Consider the following 20,445-nt stretch of genomic DNA (forward strand, 5'->3'; position numbering starts at 1 on the left):
GCACGCAGGCGCGCGCATGAAGAGGTCACTTCCGCTTTACCCGGAAGTAGTCACGCGCTGGCGTCCCGCGTGATCTGAGGTCTGCAGAGCGGCAGGGGCCGCGGCGGAGAAAGGTGAATCAGCGGAACAGCTGATTGTAATTACATCAAGACGCCGGGCCAATCAGGCGGCAGGGCCCGCGGCGGTGAGAGGGAATCAGCCTAGGCTGATTATTTAAGGTATGTGAGCTGATTTGCATAATTTATGCGGCAGGGGCGGCATTAAGTGTTATCAGCTGGGTCTGTTAGAGGTATTTATTTGGAGGTGAGTCCATGACTCAGATGTTACTGGAAGTCATGGAGGACGCTTCAGGTTCAGCTCCTTTGCAGTCTGCTAAGTCTGGACAAGACCCCTCTCTGGCAAGTAGATGTGGTATCTGAAATACTCCTGCTTGTTATTATTATTTACTATGGAACCTCTAGTAATATTTGTTCCTTGTTTGGGTTTTTTTGTAGCCTAAAAAACATGACAAGTCGGACAAATCTGATAAAAGTGATAAAACTGACAAATCTGCTGCTCAATCCGGTCAGCATGGGTCAAGCAGGTCTGAGAAGAAGTGTGCAATTTGTAACAATCGTTTTTCTTCATCATCCTCTAAGAAGTTATGTCAGAATTGTACAGAGAAGGTTGTTAAGGATGAATCACCTGTCATATTTAAAGATTTAATGGGCTGGATGAGATCTGAGATGTCTTCAGCAATTAAAGAGATTAAAGACTCTGCCATTGCTTCACAGTCTATAGTTCCTTCTGATGTTCCAGGAACTAGTGGAAATATGGATTCAGTGCCTACAGTTGTTGTTCCGGCATCCCCTGTTCTGAATTTGCCCCAGCCGGGTCCCTCCGGATCTAAGCGTAGAAGAGAGAGTGAAATAGAAGGTTCTGAATTATCTGAGGGAGAGATTTCTGAGTTAGATCAGCCATCAGATATGGAAGAGGAGGTCTCTAATGTTGACAAATCAAAATTTGCTTTCTCAACTGATTTAATGAAAGATTTATTGGGGGCTATGTATGATACAATGGGTATCAAGACAGAGAAAAAGTCTTTGACACCTTTGGATGAGATGTACAAAACTTTGGCGGATCCCCAGCCTCAGTTTATCCCAGTTCATTCCACCCTAAAGGGTATGATTAAGAAGGAATGGGATAACCCTGAGAAGCGAGCCTTTGGCCTAGATCCTTATCCAATCGTTATCCTTTCTCTCCGGAGGACCAGGGATTTTGGGGCCCTCCGCCTAGGTTGGACCCATCTTTTTCAAGGGTGTCAAAGAAAACGGATTTATTATTTGAAGACTTTGGTAGTCTGAAAGACCCAATTGACAAAAAGATGGACAACCTTCTGCGTTGAGCATGGGAATCCTCTTCCTTGACTTTTAAACCCCACAGTAGCCTCCACTGCAGTGAGCAGATCATTAAGATCATGGCTAATAGAAATGCAAGATAAAATTGCTTCTGGGTTCCTCGAGACGAAATTCTTAATGACTTTCCTAAGGTTTTAAATGCCTCCAATTATATGGTGGATGCATCGGATGACACTGTTAAGCTTACGGCTAGAACAACTGCCTTGGTTAACTCAGCTAGAAGAGGCATATGGGTTAAAACTTGGAGTGGTGATAATGCCTCAAAATCTAAATTGTGCGGAATACCATGTGAAGGTGGGCTTCTGTTTGGATCCAAGTTGGATGATACACTAGATAGAACTTCAGATAGAAAGAAAAATTTTCCAGAGAAGAAAAGACCATTCCAGTATAAGCGGCCATTTCGTCCCCCTAACAGGTCAGAGCAGGACTCCAAGTCCTCCAAGGGTAAGCGTTGGGCTCCATACAGACCACAGAAATCAAAACCCAACTTTAATCCGGCCAAAAGGCAGGATAAGCAATGACGCCAGAATTCCAGTGGGGGGGGAGGGTTGCAAATTTTTTAGAGGAATGGCAGCCTCGGTTTACAAGTCAGTGGCTGCTAAAGATTGTATCAGAGGGATACCGGATCGAATTCAATCAGCATCCTCCTCTGAGGTTTTGCATTACTCCCCAACCACAAGACCAAACAAGGTGTCAGGCATTACAGAACGAGGTCCTATCCCTACTAGACAAGGGGGGTAATAAGATATGTCCCAAGTTGTCAGAGAGAAAAAGGGTTCTATTCTACAGTGTTTCTGGTGAAAAAGCCGCAGGGATCTTACCGGTTCATTCTGAACCTGAAGAGCTTAAATCTAAATGTAAAATACAGAAAGTTCAGGATGGACAATATAAAATCTGTGATTCATCTCTTGCAGAAAAACGATTTCTTGCCTCCCTAGATCTCAAGGATGCATACCTTCACCTACCCATCCATCCGTCATCTCAACAGTATCTAAGATTTGCAGTCCACATGGAGGAAGAGGTAAGACATTTTCAGTTTATTGCTCTTCCTTTTGGACTCTCATCTGCCCCTTGGCTGTTTACCAAGGTCATGTCTGAAGTTCTAGCTGACCTTAGATTAAAGGGAGTCAATATCCTCGGATATTTAGATGATTTTCTGATTTGGGGACCTTCAGCAGAAGGGGTAAGATTGCAGACAGAATCTACGTTAGATTATCTTCAGCAGTTGGGTTGGCTCATTAATTGGGAGAAGTCCTCCTTAATTCCATCCCAGGTCATAGAATTTCTAGGTTTTAACATTGATACTAGGAAAGAGAAGATCTTCATGCCTGATAGAAAAATTACTGCAATTCTAAACGCTATTTTTTCCTTTCAGAATGCAAAGACAATATCACTGAGAAGAGCAATGGCAATACTCGGGCTTCTAACAGCCTCATTTCCCGCAGTACAGTGGGGACAATTCCACGCAAGGGTTCTGCAGTTATGGATACTCAGATCATGGAACAGGAGCCTTACGGTATTGGACAAGAGGATCCCTATCCCTCACAACATAAAAGTATCCCTGCTTTGGTGGCAGCATCGAGTTCACAGATGAGCTCAAGGTCATCGAACAGCAGAGAGCTAGAAGCAGTATGGAGGGCACTGTTACACTTCAGGGATCAGATCAAAGGAACGCATGTGATGATAAAATCCGACAACAGAGCGGTAGTAGCCTTTTTAAACAGACAGGAAGGCACGAAGAGTCAGATGTTATGGAAGCAAACATCAAAAATTATGTTTTGGTCAGAGAACAATGTCAGATCGTCACAGGCACGTCATCTAAAGGGGACATCAAACCAGGTGGCGGATTATCTAAGCAGGGAGAAGTTAGACCAGAACGAATGGTCACTCAACCCAAGGGCTTTTCAGATGATAAGTTCTCAATGGGGATGTCCAGAACTGGATCTATTCGCCAGGAAAAAGAACTCAAAATGTCAAAGATTTTGTGCCCCTGTATCAGGAGGATTCTCCTTGGGCAGTGGATGCGTTCTCGATAAGTTGGGGCAACATGATGATGTATGCCTTTCCGCCAATTCCATTACTTTCAAGAGTATTGAAGAAGATCATTCAGGACAAAGCCCATTGTGGCCCAAACGTCCTTGGTTCACATTACTTCAATCTCTAGCGATATCAGAGCCAATAGTCCTACCGCTGATGCAGGACTTGTTATCGCAGGGCCCAGTGTTGCATCCAGATCTGAGTCTACTTCACCTATCAGCCTGGAACCTGAGTGGGTAATACTGAAATCCAAGGGGTTCTCAGATGGTCTTGCAGAGACATTGCTCAATAGTAGAAAGAAGGTAACTAGAGTAATTTACCAGAAGGCATGGAGAGTCTTTAATGACTGGTGCACTAACAGATCTTTCAACAATAGATCACTTAGATCAGTTTTGGAATTCTTACAGTGTGGCTATAAGAAGGGCCTCAGTATTAGTACTCTGAAGGTTCAGGTTTCAGCATTAAGTGTGTTTCTGGAAAGAAAATTAGCACAGGAAGACTATATTATCCGTTTTTTTCAGGCGTTAAAGAGACTAAAGCCATCTGTAAGATCAAGAATACCTGCTTGGGATCTTAATGTGGTATTACAGGGATTATGTGAGTCTCCATTTGAACCTTTATCTCAGGTATCGGACAAATTCCTGACATTAAAGACCATATTTCTTATAGCTATTACTACAGCAAGAAGGATAGGAGAGCTACAAGCGCTATCCATAAAAGAGCCGTACTGTGTTATTTCAGAGGATAGAGTAACATTACGTCCGGACGCAGCATTTCTACCGAAAGTTGTTTCTTCTTTCCACAGGAACCAAGAAATATATATCCCATCATTTTGTGAAAATCCAACAAATGATAAAGAGAAGAGACTACATCTACTGGATGTAAGAAGGTCTATTACAGTATTTGGAAAGGTCTAATTCTTGGAGAAAGTCAGACGCAATGTTTGTCCTATTTGCTGGGAAGACAAAAGGAAATAGAGCTTCCAAGACAACCTTAGCGCGCTGGATCAAACAGGCAATTGTAGCAGCATACCAGGTGCAGGGGAAGACATTAACATCCTCGGTCAGAGCTCATTCTACGAGAGGCATTTCTACTTCATGGGCAGAGAGGGCAGGGGCCTTCATTGAGCAGATATGCAGAGCTGCAACATGGTCAAGTCATAACACCTTTGTAAAACATTATCGACTCAATGTATCTGCAAGCACAGATTTATCCTTTGGAAGGAAGGTTCTGCAAGCAGTGGTCCCGCCCTAAACCTGATCTCTAGTATATCGTCTCATCCAGGGGTGCTGTCCGAAGTGACGATCCGGGAAAGACAACTTTACTTACGGTAACGTCTTTTCCGGTAGTCAGGAGGACAGCACCCCTACAACCCGCCCTTTTTGGGTGGAGCATCAGAGGTTTGTATAAGCATTTTAGTGTCCGTATTATCTTTTATATTAACTGAGGTATAGCAGCAAAGTAAGTGGCTTATATAGCAGGCTGCCTGTTGCTTATGCAAATTTGTTCTTTTGCAGTTCCTGTCCACGGTGGGGAGGGAGACAAGTCTCATCCAGGGGTGCTGTCCCTCCTGACTACCGGAAAAGACGTTACCGTAAGTAAAGTTGTCTTTCGCCTTCCTCTGGATCAACAGGGATATGTGAGTGGTGCAGCCTGGAGTTGTACTTTGTACTGGTTGAACTGGATGGACGTATGTCTTTTTTTCAACCAAAATAACTATGTAACTATTTACCTAGGGCTTCTTCCAGCTCACCGTAGGCGGTGAGGTCCCGCGGCGTCCTCCTGGCTCTTCTCGTTCAGCCCCTGCCGGGCCCCCTGTTCGTGTCACCCGGCGACACCCCGGGGCCTGATGTCGGCCTGCTGGTTATTGACTCAATGCGTCATCACGGCGGCCAGTGTGACAGGTCTGCGCATGTGCGGGTTTTCCGTGCATGCGCAGACCTTTCACACCGGCCGCCGTGATGACGCATTGCGTCAACCAGGAACAGCAGGCCGACATCAGGCCTGGATGACGCGGATAACGGGGGGGGGGGGGGGTGGGAGGCTGAACGAGAAGAGCCAGGACGACGCTGCGTGACCTTGTCACCTATGGTGAGCTGGAAGAAGCCCCAGGTAAGTGTATTCTTTTAAATTCGGGCACTCCTCGGAGAACTCCTTGGAAAACTAAGCTGAGAATCCGCTATTGTGCATTCTGTGGCATTTTTTTTTTTTCTATTCCTTCAGCCCAAGAGATGCCCAAAGACTACAGAGGCTTCCTCCGGGAGTTTTAAGTCATAACTGCAGCTCCGTCTATCTCTTTCATCACTCCTACACACTTTCTTATTAAAGCTAGGGATGGGTGTAGCTGTAGATCACAAAGTAAAAATTTGGGGATCTTTGGTTTGTACACTTGCTGTACTGTTTGGACAGATTTATTTTTGAGCGTATAAGTTGTCTTCGAAAATGATTCCTGATTTAGAATTTTTTCTCTTTCAACAGTTTTCTTGCTGTGAAGAAGCTCATCCATTGATGCTGTTAACCTCTCAAAAGCTGAACAAAATGGAACGGTTTGGAGGAAGGAACTGCTTGGATCCTGTACATCAACAGCACTACGCAAATGTAGGTCACCAGGTAAGAGCAACAATTCCCAGCACCAGAAGCTTAATTCTGTTCTGTTATACTAAACTTTACTTCACATCTATTTTGTGAAAGATCAAATCTGCCCGACACCAAAAGATGATGTGGAAGTGAGTGCATGTAAAGTTTGTGCGCTGTGGTGTTCTTGGCATAAGTATTGTGGAAATAGTTTTAAATGTTACCATTTAACCACTTCCGGACCAAACAAATGTTCACATATAAGCACTGCTCCCATTCATTCGCCAATAACTTCATTACTACTAATCACACCTAAATGATCTGTATATTGTTTATTTCAGGACAAATTAGTGTGTGATAATTTTGTTTAGTAATTACCTTATTTTCAATGCATTTTAAAGGGGAAAAAAACAGAAAAACACACTATTTCTCCATTTACATCCATTATATCTTTACAATAAACTGTGCTAACTATAAGTTTAACTCACAAAATGTATTTACTTATTCATCCTGGTTATAACAACGTTTAATGAGACCACTAGAACATAATGGATCTGGGTACCAAGCTTAGTAGAAGTTGGTCAAAGCATTTTCAAGTGTTGGCGGCACATATGCGTGTGCGCACACACACATACACACATGTCCAATTTTTATGTATACAGTATATAGATTTTTTTTTTCTGTTGTTGAATTTCACTTATTTGATTCAGGATTGTGTAGTGCAGAACATGAAAGGGAGCTGATAGATACAAGTCAGAAAATGAAATAGTCAAGCCTGGATTTCTAGGAATTGCAAGACTGGCAATAGTTGTATCATGAGTGGAAGCCCTCTTCTGTGCCACAGACCTAGCAAAAAACAAATATCTCTTCTCCTGGAATCCAGCACCATTTACTTATAGATGCAACTTTAAACCACTTCACTACCACAGGTTATTTCACCTTTAAAAACCACAGCAAATATTTACATGACTCACCACCTATTCATTCGCCAGTAACTTTATTGCTACGTATCACAGCAAAATTATCTATGTATTGGTTTTTTTGCCCACAATCAGGCCTTCTTTGGGTGGTACTTTTTGCTAAGAATTATTTTATGTGCATTTTAAAGAGAATACTTAGAAAAGAAAATGAAAACAATAATTTCTCAGTTTTCAGCCATTATAGTTTTAAAATTATGGTACTGTAGATAAAAATAATTTTATTTTCAATTTGTCCCCGAACAATTATGTTCTTAGTACAATGTATGGTGATACTATCTTATTCAGAAATAAAGGTATGTTTCTTCCGTTCTTAGTTTCTTTATATTATATTACATGCACTGATTTCTAAACTTAACAGTAGTATACCCTCATGACATACTTATTAAAAAAAGCTGTGTCCCTAAGGAAACAATTTAAGCATTTTTTTTAAATGCTGTCATTTTGGGTTTTTTGTTTTTTTTTAACATGTGTTTTATTTTGGTAACCATAGGGGAGGTGGAAATGATGGGTTTATAAATAATGGGGGATTTATTTAAAAAAAAAAAAAAAAAATTCCAATGCCTTTTATTTAACCATTTTCGCCTTTTGGACGTGACTTTCACGTCCAAAAGGCTGCTGCTGTTCGCGTTCTCCGTGCCACCCTCCATTCCCCCCTCCCCCGGTAGCCCAGAGATCAATGAATGGGAACATTGCTCTCATTCATTGATCTAAGTCCCCGGTAGAAAAACCCAATGGCTTCTTTTCAGAAGCCTTGGTCCTTCTGGAAAAAAAAAAAATCACGTCCTTCTTGTAGTTCCTTTGAGCAAGCGTCCTCGCTCACCTGATAGAAAAAAAAAATCTCACTGTGGCCATCTTGTGGCCAAATAGTAAAACTAGATGCACATACATTTTTATTACAAAAAGACACAATAAAATTAGATTTAAAATGAACTGTCTACCTTCCACACCCAAAAAAATACCCAAATAAAATTTTTAACTTAAAAAAAAAAAAAATGTACAATTTTTAAAAAAACAAAAAAAACAAAACAAATAATTACCTAAGGGTCTGAACTTTTTTTTTAATATGCATGTGAAGAGGGTATACAACTAACATTTTTTAAATTATAAGCTTGTAAATAGTGATGGACGCAAAACTAAAAAAATGCACCTTAATTTCCAAATAAAATATTGGTGCCATACATTGTGATAGGGACTTAATTTGAATGGTGTAATAACCGGGACAAATGGGCAAATAAAATACGTGGGTTTTAATTATGGTAGCATGTATTATTTTAAAGCTATAATGGCTGAAAACTTAAAATTCCTGTTAAAATGCATTTAGAAAAAAATAATTCTTAGCAGAATGTAGCACCCAAAGAAAGCCTAATTGATGGCTGAAAAAAAATAAGATATAGATCAATTCATTGTGATAAGTAGTGATAAAGTTATTGGCGAATGAATGGGAGGTAAAAATTTCTCAGATGCATAAGGTGAAAAACGACTGAAAGCTGAAGTGGTTAAAGGACAACTGAAGTGAGAGGAATGTGGAGAATGCCATATTTATTTTCTTTTTAAAGTGTACCAGACATGGTACAGTAGTGCTAATTTAGACTTACCTGGGGCTTCCTCCAGCCCCATAAGCACCGTGGCTTCCCTTGCCAGTCTTCTTCAGCCCCTCCGTTCTGGCGCAATGACTGTCGGTAATCAGGTCAGTCGTCGGCAGTCGATTGCTTCTGTGCATGCTCGGCCACGCCTGCGCTTGTACTACTACGCAGGCACAGAATGCTCCAGGGGACGAGCGCAATGTGGGTTGGGCGGTCAAGCCGTACTTGCGCAGAAGGCCACGAATTACTAAGAGTCATGGAGGCGTAATGGAGGGGTCGAGGTGGGCAGCAAGGGAGGCCACGGTACTTATGGGGCTGGAGGGAGCCCCCAGGTAAGTATAAATTAGCACTAGTCAACCAGGTTCACTTTAAGCCTGATTGTCCTGCTAATCCTCTGCCTCTAATACTTTTAAAGATTAGCTGTATGGTTGTTTCTGGTGTGATTTGAAACACTTTTGCAGCCAAATAGTGCAGGGCTGCCAGGCAACCGGTATTGTTTAAAAGGAAATAAATGTCGACCTCCATATACTTCTCATTTCAGTTGTCCTTAAAGTGGATCCGAGGTGAAAAACTAACTATAACAAGTAACTTGTCTTTATATCTTATCTAAAGTTTAGATGGTTTAAGCCGCATCTACATGCGTAGATGCGGCTCCGATCCTCCTCATCAATCGAGCCGCTGATGCGGCTCAATTGATAAGATCCGACAGGACGGATCTTGCTTCCGCCGATTCCCTGCTCGCTCCCCGCGAGGGGACAATGGCAGGGAATCGAGCGGAAGATAAGCGGCACCGGCGGGGACGAGCGAGGAATCGAATGCGGCGCCGCGAGCGGGGACGCGGAAGAGGCGGTCCGGCGGCTAATCGAGCCGTCGGATCGCAGTCTCATCTACGTGTGTAGATGAGGCTTTACACAGTAAATCTAGCTGCATACAGCTTAAACAATATGATTTCTTCCTGTGATACAATGAGGGGTCCATGTTAGGCTTGTAATCATTACACAGGTAATTAGCTATGCATCTCCACACCTCAACCTGTGATAACGCCACGCCCCTCTCCTCCCCTTGCCTCTGAAATTCCGTGCATGCTCAGTGTGAGCTGGTGGTGTCAGCAGGGGAGAATGGCAAAGAAGAGACAGGAGGGGGGGGGGGGGGGGTATAGGGGTGACAGGAGGAGAAGGTGGCAGAGAGGGCCCCGCAAAGGGAGGGGAGGATGGCAGAAAGGTGACAGGTGGCAGAGAGGGGGTCAGCGGGGGGGGGGGGGGAGAGTAGATGAGAAATTCCTGCAACATGCTGAAGGTGATGGGAGAGAGTGGTAAAGTGGTGACGGTGAGGAAAGGTTCAATCAGGGTGGGGGGTGAGAATTCTGGATGGGGAGCAATAAAAACTGGAGGGATAGTCGGGGGGGGGGGGGGGGGGGGGGGGCTGCAGCTGGACGTTCCCTCTGTGTTGAATCTGTGCAGGCAGAAATTATGATACACCGTCCAGCCAGCAGCCGGCTGCTCTCACCACTTCCTATTCTCTGCATGTCGCGTGTTTACACAGACATGCAGGGAGAGAAGGCAGAGAGCGGCTGTCTGCTGGCTGGACGGTGTACCATAATTTCTGCCTGCACGGATTCAACACAGAGGGAAAGTCTAGGAGCAGCGGAACAGAGCTGATAAGAGACTGTTTATCAATTACACGCTGTGCTCTGATACATACACACACACGCACGCAGAGGAGGGGGGGGGGGGGCATGGTGAGGGAGGGATGGGAGCAGTGCTGATGGAGACTACACGCTGCGCTCTGACAGGAGGGGGGTCCATAGTGAGTGATGGAGAAATGAGGTTGGACCCCCCTCCCTGCATCCTCACTACACTGTGTCCGGGTGTCACTCCCCCTAGAATCACCGCTGTGCTGCTCACGATAGTATTGTGTGAGTTCAGCAGCTCCAGACTTTAATCGCTGCTCCCTCTGTCAAAGCCGCCTCCTCCTCCCTATAATTAGGTCCCATGACCCTTTGCATCTCAGGACCGAACGCTGTGGCGTTAAATGCGCAAGGGGGGGGGGCGTGGCTTTGTATTTTTATAAGGTTTTCATTTGGAAATATATTTTAAAAAAGCTATTTAAAGGGTTTAATGCCCCCAAAATATGTCCACCAGCACAAAAACGCAGACATCCTAACTTGGTCTCTGATCCACTTTAATGTTTATAAAATCTGTTCTTTTGGAATGCTTTATCTGATGTATTTTTCCTATCCCCAAATTAAACTCTCATTGATTTTGTTGAATTTGCAAATTCTTCCTTTTTTTTTTTTTTCTTGCTTTATTAGCAACAGGCCTAACTGCATGTTTTAATTAGTAGAACTTCTGAGTTAAGACTTCAATTTCCTGATCAGAGTTTTGTTTCATCAGCAGCGCACAATGGATAAACGAATCTTCTACTCGATGAGCCGGGAGAACCTAGAACGGTAATAACTGCTATTTATATTTTGTCACATTGTCTTTGGCAGCCTTTTCTCAGCCAGTTGGTGGCGTTTTTTCCTTCTATTTACTTTTCTGGACATGACTGTATTAGATTTTCTCCTCCAATGGTGGATTTACATAGATGACCACACTAATTTTTTAACACTTGCAAATCCTGAAAATAGAAAGGGACTTCAGACTATATTTCTTAGTAGTACTGTGTTTTATCACATCATATCACTTGTCCATTTAGGTATGCTTTAAAGCAGATACATGAAGCTTGTAGTATATAGAGTCAATTTATGGTAGAAAACTAGAACTAAAACTACATGATTACGAGTGGCAGTACATTTTCATTAACCACTTCATGCAAAATAAACGTCCATTCTGCCAAGTGCACACGTGCCTCGGGAGCACATGTGCACACTTTTTAACCCTTCACTGTATGGCATGGAGTGGTTAAACATCATTTGTGTAAAAAAAAAAAAAAAAAAGTAAGGTGCTAGTACTTTTTCACACCACTGTTCTAAGGTTGACCTTGCATTGTTTATGCTTGCCAAGTATACTGAGTTACTAAAGTCCTTGCAGGCACAAAAAGGAATTAGGGCTGACACTGCAAGAGCTTTTTAAGCACTAGTGATTTTAAAAGCTCATACTAATGCAATGCTATGGGGGATTTTTACAAAATCGCATTGCTCCACTGTGGACACACACATGGGATTACATTAGCAAAAGCTTTTAAAATCGCAAAGCACTCAGAAAAGCTCTTGTATTGTGAACTGGCCCTTAGGGCCTTTTTCCACTAGCCTGCGATTTGCGATTTGCTTCTGATCGCAAATCGCAAGGTACATTAAACTAATGGAAACTGCAGCAGCAATTTCCATTAGTGCGATCCGATTGCGATGCGATTTTGGTCAAAGCGCAATCGTCGTCCTGACGCGTTTTGTATGCGATTGAGCTGGACTATGAGTATAGTAGCTCAATCGCATGGTGGAAATTGAAACGCGATTGCGATCGCGATTGGAATCGCGTTTCATAGTGGAAAAGGGCCCTAACTGATGCTATCTCTGAGAAAGAGATAGAGAACCTAAGTAGATATTAACCTCATTGACCTTTTACTTCTGTTTGTTTTTTATTTTGATAGCAATGCTTATTCATTTTTTTTTCTCCAGCTTTCTTCATTTGTAATGCATGAAGCTGATATACAGTATATCGTAGTGAAGCTAGGTGATAAATGAAATACTCTTGTCTGCTTTGCCAGTCATAAACTGTGCATATGTTTCTGAGTCTAACTTTTTTTTTTTCAAGCATGCCTTTATTGTGCACACTATGGGCCTGATTCACAAAGCGGTGCAAACACTTTGCACGCCTGTGAAAAGCCCTTTATCACGCCTAAACTTAGTTTAGGCGTGATCACAAGTAACTCACGCGTAGCTCCCGCGCGCAATCACGCAGGCGCGCGCAGCGCCCATTAAGCCCTATGGGACTTTGCGCGCGCGCCTGTGCGTTAGCTTCGCGCGATCAGCAGCACAAAGCGGTGATAACTCTGCTAGTGCAAAGGTTATCACGCCTAAAGTCTTTTAGGCGTGATAACTGAGTTATCACTGCTTTGTGAATCAGGCCCTATGTGTGATACAGTAATTTGTCTAATAAAGCAGTCTTGTGTAAATGGCTTTGAAAATGTATTTAAATGATACAGTAAGTCAATATATGGCTTCTAAAAATATCTTATGGTTTTTGTTTTTTTTAACAGACATAATCAGAAGGCTGATGGTCGATCAACATGCAAAACAAATGGTGTTAAACCGTCTCCAAATTTACGGATGTCTTCTGTGAAGGGTGAGTGCCAAGTGTACAATGTATATTGTTGTTTTCAGTAAAGTATAACAGAGCTACTTTACAGCTAACTTCCACTAAATGTCACTACTGTTAAAAAAAAATACACATACTTTAAAGGACCACTATAAAAAATGCACTTGTTTTTTCGGTGCCAGATCCCTAAACATTAGGGGCAATCTATGTGAAGTAAACAGCACATTTTTACTCAACACAATTGAAGGACTGAATATGTTTAACTTTTTTGTCCCCTTTTTTTGACAGTGATCCTTAAGACACCTGAAGTGAGAGGGATATGTGGAGGCTGCCATATTTATCTCCTTTTACGCAGTACCAGTTGCCTGGCAGCCCTGCTGGTCTATTTGGCTGTGGCAGTGTCTGAATTACACCAGAAACAAGCATGCAGCTAATCTGTCATTTAGATAGTCTAAATATTTGTTTAGGGTCTGTGGCTAATAGTGTTAGAGGCAGAGGCAGAGGATCAGCAGAACAGCCAGGCAACTGGTAGTGCTTAAAATGGAATAAATATGGCAGCCTCCATAACCCTCAAGTTGTCTTTTTTTAAAGACCACACAATACACCCAAGGCGTATTTTCCCTCTGTGGGGGCAATTAATTATTTATTTATTTTTTGGTCAACTAGCCCTTCTCCCTGGAATTATGTCAGTTGTGTTGCTCTGACATCCTTCCTTCCCCTCCATGGAACAGTACACACTTATTGGAAGTGTCGGTTATATAAGGAGCAGCTTTCAGTGGAGCGAGCAAGGAGGAATCATTTGCGTATCTGGCACTCCACATTTCTCGGCAATTGGTAGTCTAAACACATGCTGTGCATGCATGGGCCTTTATTAGGGAACGTCTGCATGCATTGTGTGACTTTGATCTGGAAATCTGGAACACATTTTAATGGTCCTAAGTAAACCAGATATAGAGGGAACACTGTCACTTCACTATTTCTATTTAACTGGTGAGTTGTGGGGAGCAGTGTTCAAAGTAGGAGCCTAAACTAAACGCCACACTGGAAAGACATGGTAACATTAATGCCGGGTACACACAATACAATTTCCCGCCTGATCGACGGGTGATCGGATGGGAAGTTGCATCGTGTGTACATGTCCAAAGTGCACCCGATCGATAAATTGATTTTCCAATTAGAAGTGTGCAAAATTGCTCAATTTATCTTTCGGGAGCCGATCGGAAATGTTGAAAATAATCGCTCGATTGCTGCCTGTCTGGCTGGAAATTGCATTGTGTGTACCCAGCAGAAGACTTCAGTATACCATGTATTTAGGAGATTTTCAAGACAACCCTTTTCATTGTGTAATAGTCCATCACAGAAATAAATGCAACTTTGAAGAGATAGAATTGAATTTAATAAAAAGGATTTAATGAGGACCTAAACTTGGGCATGGGAGAGAAGTTGTCCTCTAGGAGAAACATGATTGAGGTTTGTGATTATCCAGCTGTAGATGTGTCTGGATTAACCTTTTCCCCTATTCCAGTTAATTAGTATCTTCGCATATCTTAACAGTGACACTTGCTTTGCCATGAATATTGCAGTTCGTGTCACAAATATGAGTTGACCTCTGTATGTGAAAACATGAAAGGGCCATTTTAGTCATCAAAAAAATCAGAAAAATCCTCACAATTAAAAAAAAAAATCAAAAAAAAAAAATCTCTGAAGTTTAATCTTGACAGAAAGCGAAATGCTCCAGAGGAGTGAGTGTGAACCACAGAGGTCCTACTCATCGCCACTTTTAGTGTTTATTTCCACTAGATGCATTGTGCAGTTTCCTTCTGGCTTAAACACAGTTAAGGAAACCTGTAGTGAGTTACATACTTGCCTTACTAGTAGTGTGTCTCTGGATGGTCCAGGAGCTACCTGGATTCTCCTGCAGCCCACCGCTCCTGTACAGTGTCCTGTAAACCTGCAACAAAATTTGTTGGATGCCCTTCTTTACTGCCAGGAGCGTGGCCAGAAGATAAGAAACCCTAGGTTGGAGGAACAGTTGGCTTTGATCTGGGAAGTCACTGGACCATCAAGAGCCTTCCAGCTAAGAATCTTAACTTACTCGCCCTCCCCCCAGCTTCAGGTTTGCTTTAAACTTGACAACCTATGTTATTAGACTGGTTCACATCTAATGTGATTTTCCCTTTTTTTATGAGATAAACCTGCAGATTTCTGCTTCCCACCTACCCCAGTGAGTAATGTTCAGGGGGTCTGAAAGTCAGGGCCTTAGTAACACTGACATTTTAGGAGTTTGATGCTTAAGATGTGTAAGCAAAGTGAATGTACTTGGAAATGAAGCTTCATTTTCATTATTTTAATAGGGTCAGTTCACACTATAATGCTGTAGCCAGAACGTGTAGTGTACTCCATGCGCTGCACCCACTTCAAAGGTTGTTACTCACCACCGCACGGTCCCATAGCTCTCGCCTCTTAGGTGTCGCTGCAGTCCACTCGCTCAGCTGTCCTAATGACAGCTGAGTCCTATATGCTTTTCAGGAGCAGGCTTCATTGGCTCCTGGCACTGTGATCCTTGGGAGCCAATCAAGGTGATCCCAGTTCAAAATCCAGCAAAAAGACTGGTCTAAGGGGCTGGTACTAAGAGGGTTAAACAAGAGGCAGCACTTGCAGACCATTAAGGGGTGGGGGGGAACAAAGGGGATTGGACAAGGCTTTCCAACACGCCTGATTACCTGCCACCCCTGAGCTTTTTGCCAGTGCTGCCTGAACTTACCCATATTCATTAGATCAATTCCCTATTTGTCTGAATAAGTCTGGATTGGATATTCATCCCTTATTCCTGTGGGATGCCCATCTCTTCACAATTGTTAGATCAGTGGAAATGAATATCTGGCACATGATGATGCACACAGGCTTCAGGCGCTGTAAGTTGCAAAAGCTGCAGGTTTCAACCATTAGGTTGAAACCTGTAGTCCTCACTTTTAGGTGGTGATGATTGCCTCATATCTTTCCTTGTTCTGTCAATTTTCCTGTAATACTAAAATGACATTTGTAGATAAGTTGTGATGTGTTTGCATTACTTTTTTTCTAGATCTTTTTTAGCTATGGAGTTTGTTTTAAAGTGTACCTGAGGCGCTGCATAATGCAGTAATTTTACTTACGTTGGTTTTCCTCCAGCCCCGTGTAGTCAGTTTGCTCTTTCCCCGTCCTTCCCAGCTGCTCTGTTGTCCTGTGGTTGTTTCAGGTAATTTAGCCCTTCACGAACAATCGTGCTCTTCTGCACATGCCTCCCCGTGCGAGCCCCTGTTGCACTCCTGTGGCCATAAGCGTTCTGCACCTGTGTGTACTATTGTGCAGGCGCAGGATGCACCGGACTACGGGAGCGCGATGGGGCATGTGCAGCTGGGTGGCAGATGCGTAGAAGAGCACGACTGGCCACTACTACTGGAGGGGACAACTAAGTGATCAGGGAGGATGGCGAGGGAGCCCAATGACCACAAGGGGCTAGAGGGAACCCCAGGTAAGTATAAATACTGCACTGTGTACTATATCAGCTTTCCTTTAAAGGACAACTGTAGTGAGAGGTATATGGAGGATGCCATATTTTTTCCAGTTAAAGGGAACCTAAACTGAGAGGGATATGGATATTTCCTTTTAAACAATACCAGTCGCCTGACTCTCCTGCTGATCAATTTTGCTGCAGTAGTATCTGGATCTCACACCTGAAACAGGCATGTAGCTAATCCAGTCTGATTTCAGTCAGAGCACCTGATCTGCATGCTTGTTGAGGGACTGTGGCTAAAAGTATTAGAGACCCATGATTAGCAAGAGAGTCAGGCAACTGGTATTATTTTAATAGGAAAAAATCCATATCCTTCTCAGTTTAGGTTCAATTTAAACAATACCAGTTGCCTGGCAGGCCTGCTGGTCTATTTGGCTGCAGTAGTGTCTCAATCACACCAGGAACAAGCATGCAGCTAAACTGGTCAGATCTGACAAAAATGTCAAATACCTGATCTGCTGCATGCTTGTTCAGGGGCTATGGCTAAAACCAGTAGAAGCACAGGATCAGCAGGACTGCCAGGGAACTGATATTGCTTAACCCTCCTGGCGGTATGAAAAATTCCGCCAGGAGGCAGCGCGGCAGTTTTTTTTTTTTTTTTTTGTTAAATCATGTAGCCACTGCTCAGCGGCCCGCTTTGATCGCCTTCTGCGATCTCCGATCAGGAAATCCCGTTCAAAGAACGGGATTTCCTGAAGGGCTTCCCCCGTCGCCATGGCGACGGGGCGGGATGACGTCAGTGACGTCATTGGGAGTCCCGATCCACCCCTCGGCGCTGCCTGGCACTGATTGGCCAGGCAGCGCACGTGGGGGGCCGCAACGGATAGCGGCGATCGGGCGCGGGGCGGCGGTGCTGGCGCAGCTAGCAAAGTGCTAGCTGCGTCCAGCAAAAAAAAAAAAAATTAAGAAAATCCGCCGAGCAGGGCCGAAGAAAACCTCCTGCGACGCTGCCAGGAAGGTTAAAGGAAATAAATATGGCAGCCTCCATACCCTTTTCACTATAGTTGTCCTTTAAGTTGCAGGTGTTAGTTGTAGTATTTTGCTGTATTATTCCTTTTTTCTTAAAGGACAACTGGAATATGGAGGCTGCTACATTTATTGCCTTTTAAACAGTCACAGTTGCCTGGCAGCCCAGCTGATCTATTTGGCTGCCTATCTATTTGGCTGCAGGAACAAGCATGCAGCTAATCTTGTGAGATCTGACAATGTCAGTAACACCTGATCAGCATATGCTTGTTCAGGGTCTGTGTCTAAAATGTATTATGCCTCGTACATCTGATCTAAGGTTATCTTTTTGATCGATTTTGATTTATTTTATTTTTTTTCTACTCCCCGATTACTTCTATACAAAATAGATAAATTATCGTAAATCAGATTGGACCTGCTGGAAATAGATTAAAAAATTGAAAGATGGAAAATTGCATTGTGTGTACTAGGCATAAGTGCCAGTGGATCAGCAGGATAGCCAGGCAACTGCTATTGATTAAAAGGAAATAAATATGGTAGCCTGCATTTTCCTCTTGCTTTAGTTTTCCTTTAAATGATTTACTGTGTTCTTCCTTGCAGATCCAGATGACTAAGTTATTTGAATTTAGTTAACTGTAAATCAGGTGATAGCTGCTTGGGCAAAAATGTTTGTTAGAACATTTCTTTGTCTCTTATTTTTAGATCCAACACGGGAAGTTGGGTCAGGGCATGAAACGTGTGGAGATACCTCTTCTGAGAGTTACAGTTCCCCACCTAGCCCCCGCCATAACAGGAGGGAGAGCTTTGAAAGTGAAGAAGAGAAGGACAGAGGTTGGCACCAACAGGATAGCTTCTATTAATGAGGCAACTGAATTCGGTGTAATATTAGTGTATTCATATTTGAGCAGTGACTGGATATGGAGATATTGAAGTATTGCACATTTGAGAGAAAATATTGAAAACAAGTTTTCTACAATTTTCTTGTTTATATTAAGCAACCTAAAACAGTGGCACCCACTAATTCTAATGTGATCCTAACGTGACCCCTTGAACCTTCTGAAGATGCTTGCAGCAGCTTTGCTTAGAGGTACTAATCTGTAAGAGGGCTGCTTGCATTATACACTACTTATTGAACATTAAGAAAAGCACAAGTTGGCTGGGTTACAGATTTCATTCATGTGTAATCCTGAACTGAAAAAGAATAAATTCCCCTACCTCAGTAGTGAGAATCTCTGGCTGGTCCAGAGGCTGCTTGGAACCTCCTACAGCCTGCTGTTCCAGGCGTGGTCCCTCTATACATATTCAACTTAGTGAGACCAATAGGTTTCTTCTGGGACCATGGATAAGCACACCTAGACTGGGCTGCACAAGTAAAGTCCATGCATGCCCAGTAAAGAGAAACCTTGTGCATGGAGGAAAAAATTCATACAGGAGCACTTCATTCTACTGGGCATGCGCAAAGTGTACTTGCTCATGCCCAGTGCGGCTGCATAAGGCCACAAAATCCAGAGGTTTCTTACTACTGAGATACAGTGCTTCCAGAAGGTATCCACAGCGCATTACTTTTTCCACAGTTTGTTACAGCCTTGTTTCAAAATGGATTAAATTCATTTTTTCCTAAGAATTCCACATACACCACTGAATGACCATGTGAAAAAAGTTTACTTGAGGTTTTAGCAAATTTATTAAATAAAAAACAGAGAAAAGGTGATGTGCTGTGAATACTTTCTGGATGCACTGTATCTAACTTTTTTGTTTTATTTTAAACTCCAGGATTGCTTTAATATTGAATTCCTTTCTTTATTTGTGAGAGTTGGATTTACGATAAGTTCCCGGCCTCCACTATGGTACATGCTTTGTGAGCACAAGAAAAATTAGCAGCTTTCACTGTCCATGGGTGTTGTAATCTTTACCAGGAAAAAAAATGATTTAACAAAAATAGTTTACCCATAAGTGCCCATGTGATCACAATTTTTTATCAAAGTCAAACCATTGCACTTTTTTGTGCTAGCTGTCTTTCGGTACCCCCTCAGTTGTGTTGTGTGCAATCCTCTGAGTGGATGAGCACCTCCAAAGATTTATAGCTCTTTTAGTGTAAAAGCTCTTTTTATTTTAATTGATTAAAAGGTTACAGCAAAAAGTGAGGGGCTGTGTCCCAGCGACAGTCTGCTGTTTCAGGCCAGATTGCCTGGACAGGTTGCTGTCCAGCCCCACGCTGAAGCACCATCATAAAAACACACTTGATGTATGGAGCCCTACCTAAAAGGTAGATCATGTATAGCTGGAAATGAATGTTAAAAGCAACCAGAAGTGAGAGCATGAAGTGATGAAAGGTGTTATAGCTGACATCATTTTCAAATATGCTACCTAAATGTTTGTTTTTTTTTTGTTTTGTTTTTTGCTTTATAAGCCTGTTAAAGGATACCCGATGTGACCTGATGAGATAGACAGTGCCTAGTACACAAATAACTATGCTGTGTTCCTTCTCTTCTTTCTCTGCCTGAAAGAGTTAAAGAAACAACAGAGAAAGAAACAAACACAGAAAATTTATATCGCGCTTTTCTCCTGGCGGACTCAAAGCACCAGAGCTGCAGCCACTAGGACATGCTCTATAGGCAGTAGGAAGTCTTGCCCAAGGTCTCCTACTGAATAGGTGCTGGCTTACTGAACAGGCAGAGCCGAGATTCGAACCCAGGTCTCCTGTGTCAGAGGAAGAGCCCTTAACCATTAAACTATCCAGCCAGCCTATATATATTTGGTGGTGGGGGGTATTGTGTAATATACTTTATATCGCTGAGCTGAAGGGGTGTGATTGTGATCACATTGTTGTACTTATAATGTACCCCTAGCTCAGTTATTGACACAGAGTATGTATTTGTTATGAAAGCAGTTAGTGGATTTTATAAATTATTATTAAAAGTTAAGTTTTATTTACAGTCCCCTCATATAGAGGGTACTCTGTTGTTCGTTTAGGATTTCAGGTGCTGTGAAGGTTGAAAGAGTTAAATATCAGGTATGTAAGTGGCTGACTCAAACAGGAAGTGACTACAGTGAGACCCTCACTGAGAATATATTTCAACTATAAAACACTTTCCTAGC

The 20,445-nt window shown here is 42.7% G+C and overlaps 1 protein-coding gene across 1 annotated transcript in view; it reads left to right on the plus strand.

The window, feature by feature from the left end:
* ZCCHC2 (zinc finger CCHC-type containing 2) overlaps positions 1–20,445 on the plus strand; it is a 78,937-nt gene that overhangs the window by 48,805 nt on the left and 9,687 nt on the right. The window contains 5 exon segments of the mRNA XM_068236761.1: positions 5,929–5,991; positions 5,993–6,044; positions 10,968–11,020; positions 12,769–12,854; positions 18,049–18,177. Coding sequence (XP_068092862.1) covers positions 5,929–5,991; positions 5,993–6,044; positions 10,968–11,020; positions 12,769–12,854; positions 18,049–18,177 — 383 coding nt within the window.

The sequence above is a fragment of the Hyperolius riggenbachi genome, chromosome 5 (genome assembly GCF_040937935.1).
Source record: "Hyperolius riggenbachi isolate aHypRig1 chromosome 5, aHypRig1.pri, whole genome shotgun sequence".
Taxonomy (NCBI): domain Eukaryota; kingdom Metazoa; phylum Chordata; class Amphibia; order Anura; family Hyperoliidae; genus Hyperolius; species Hyperolius riggenbachi.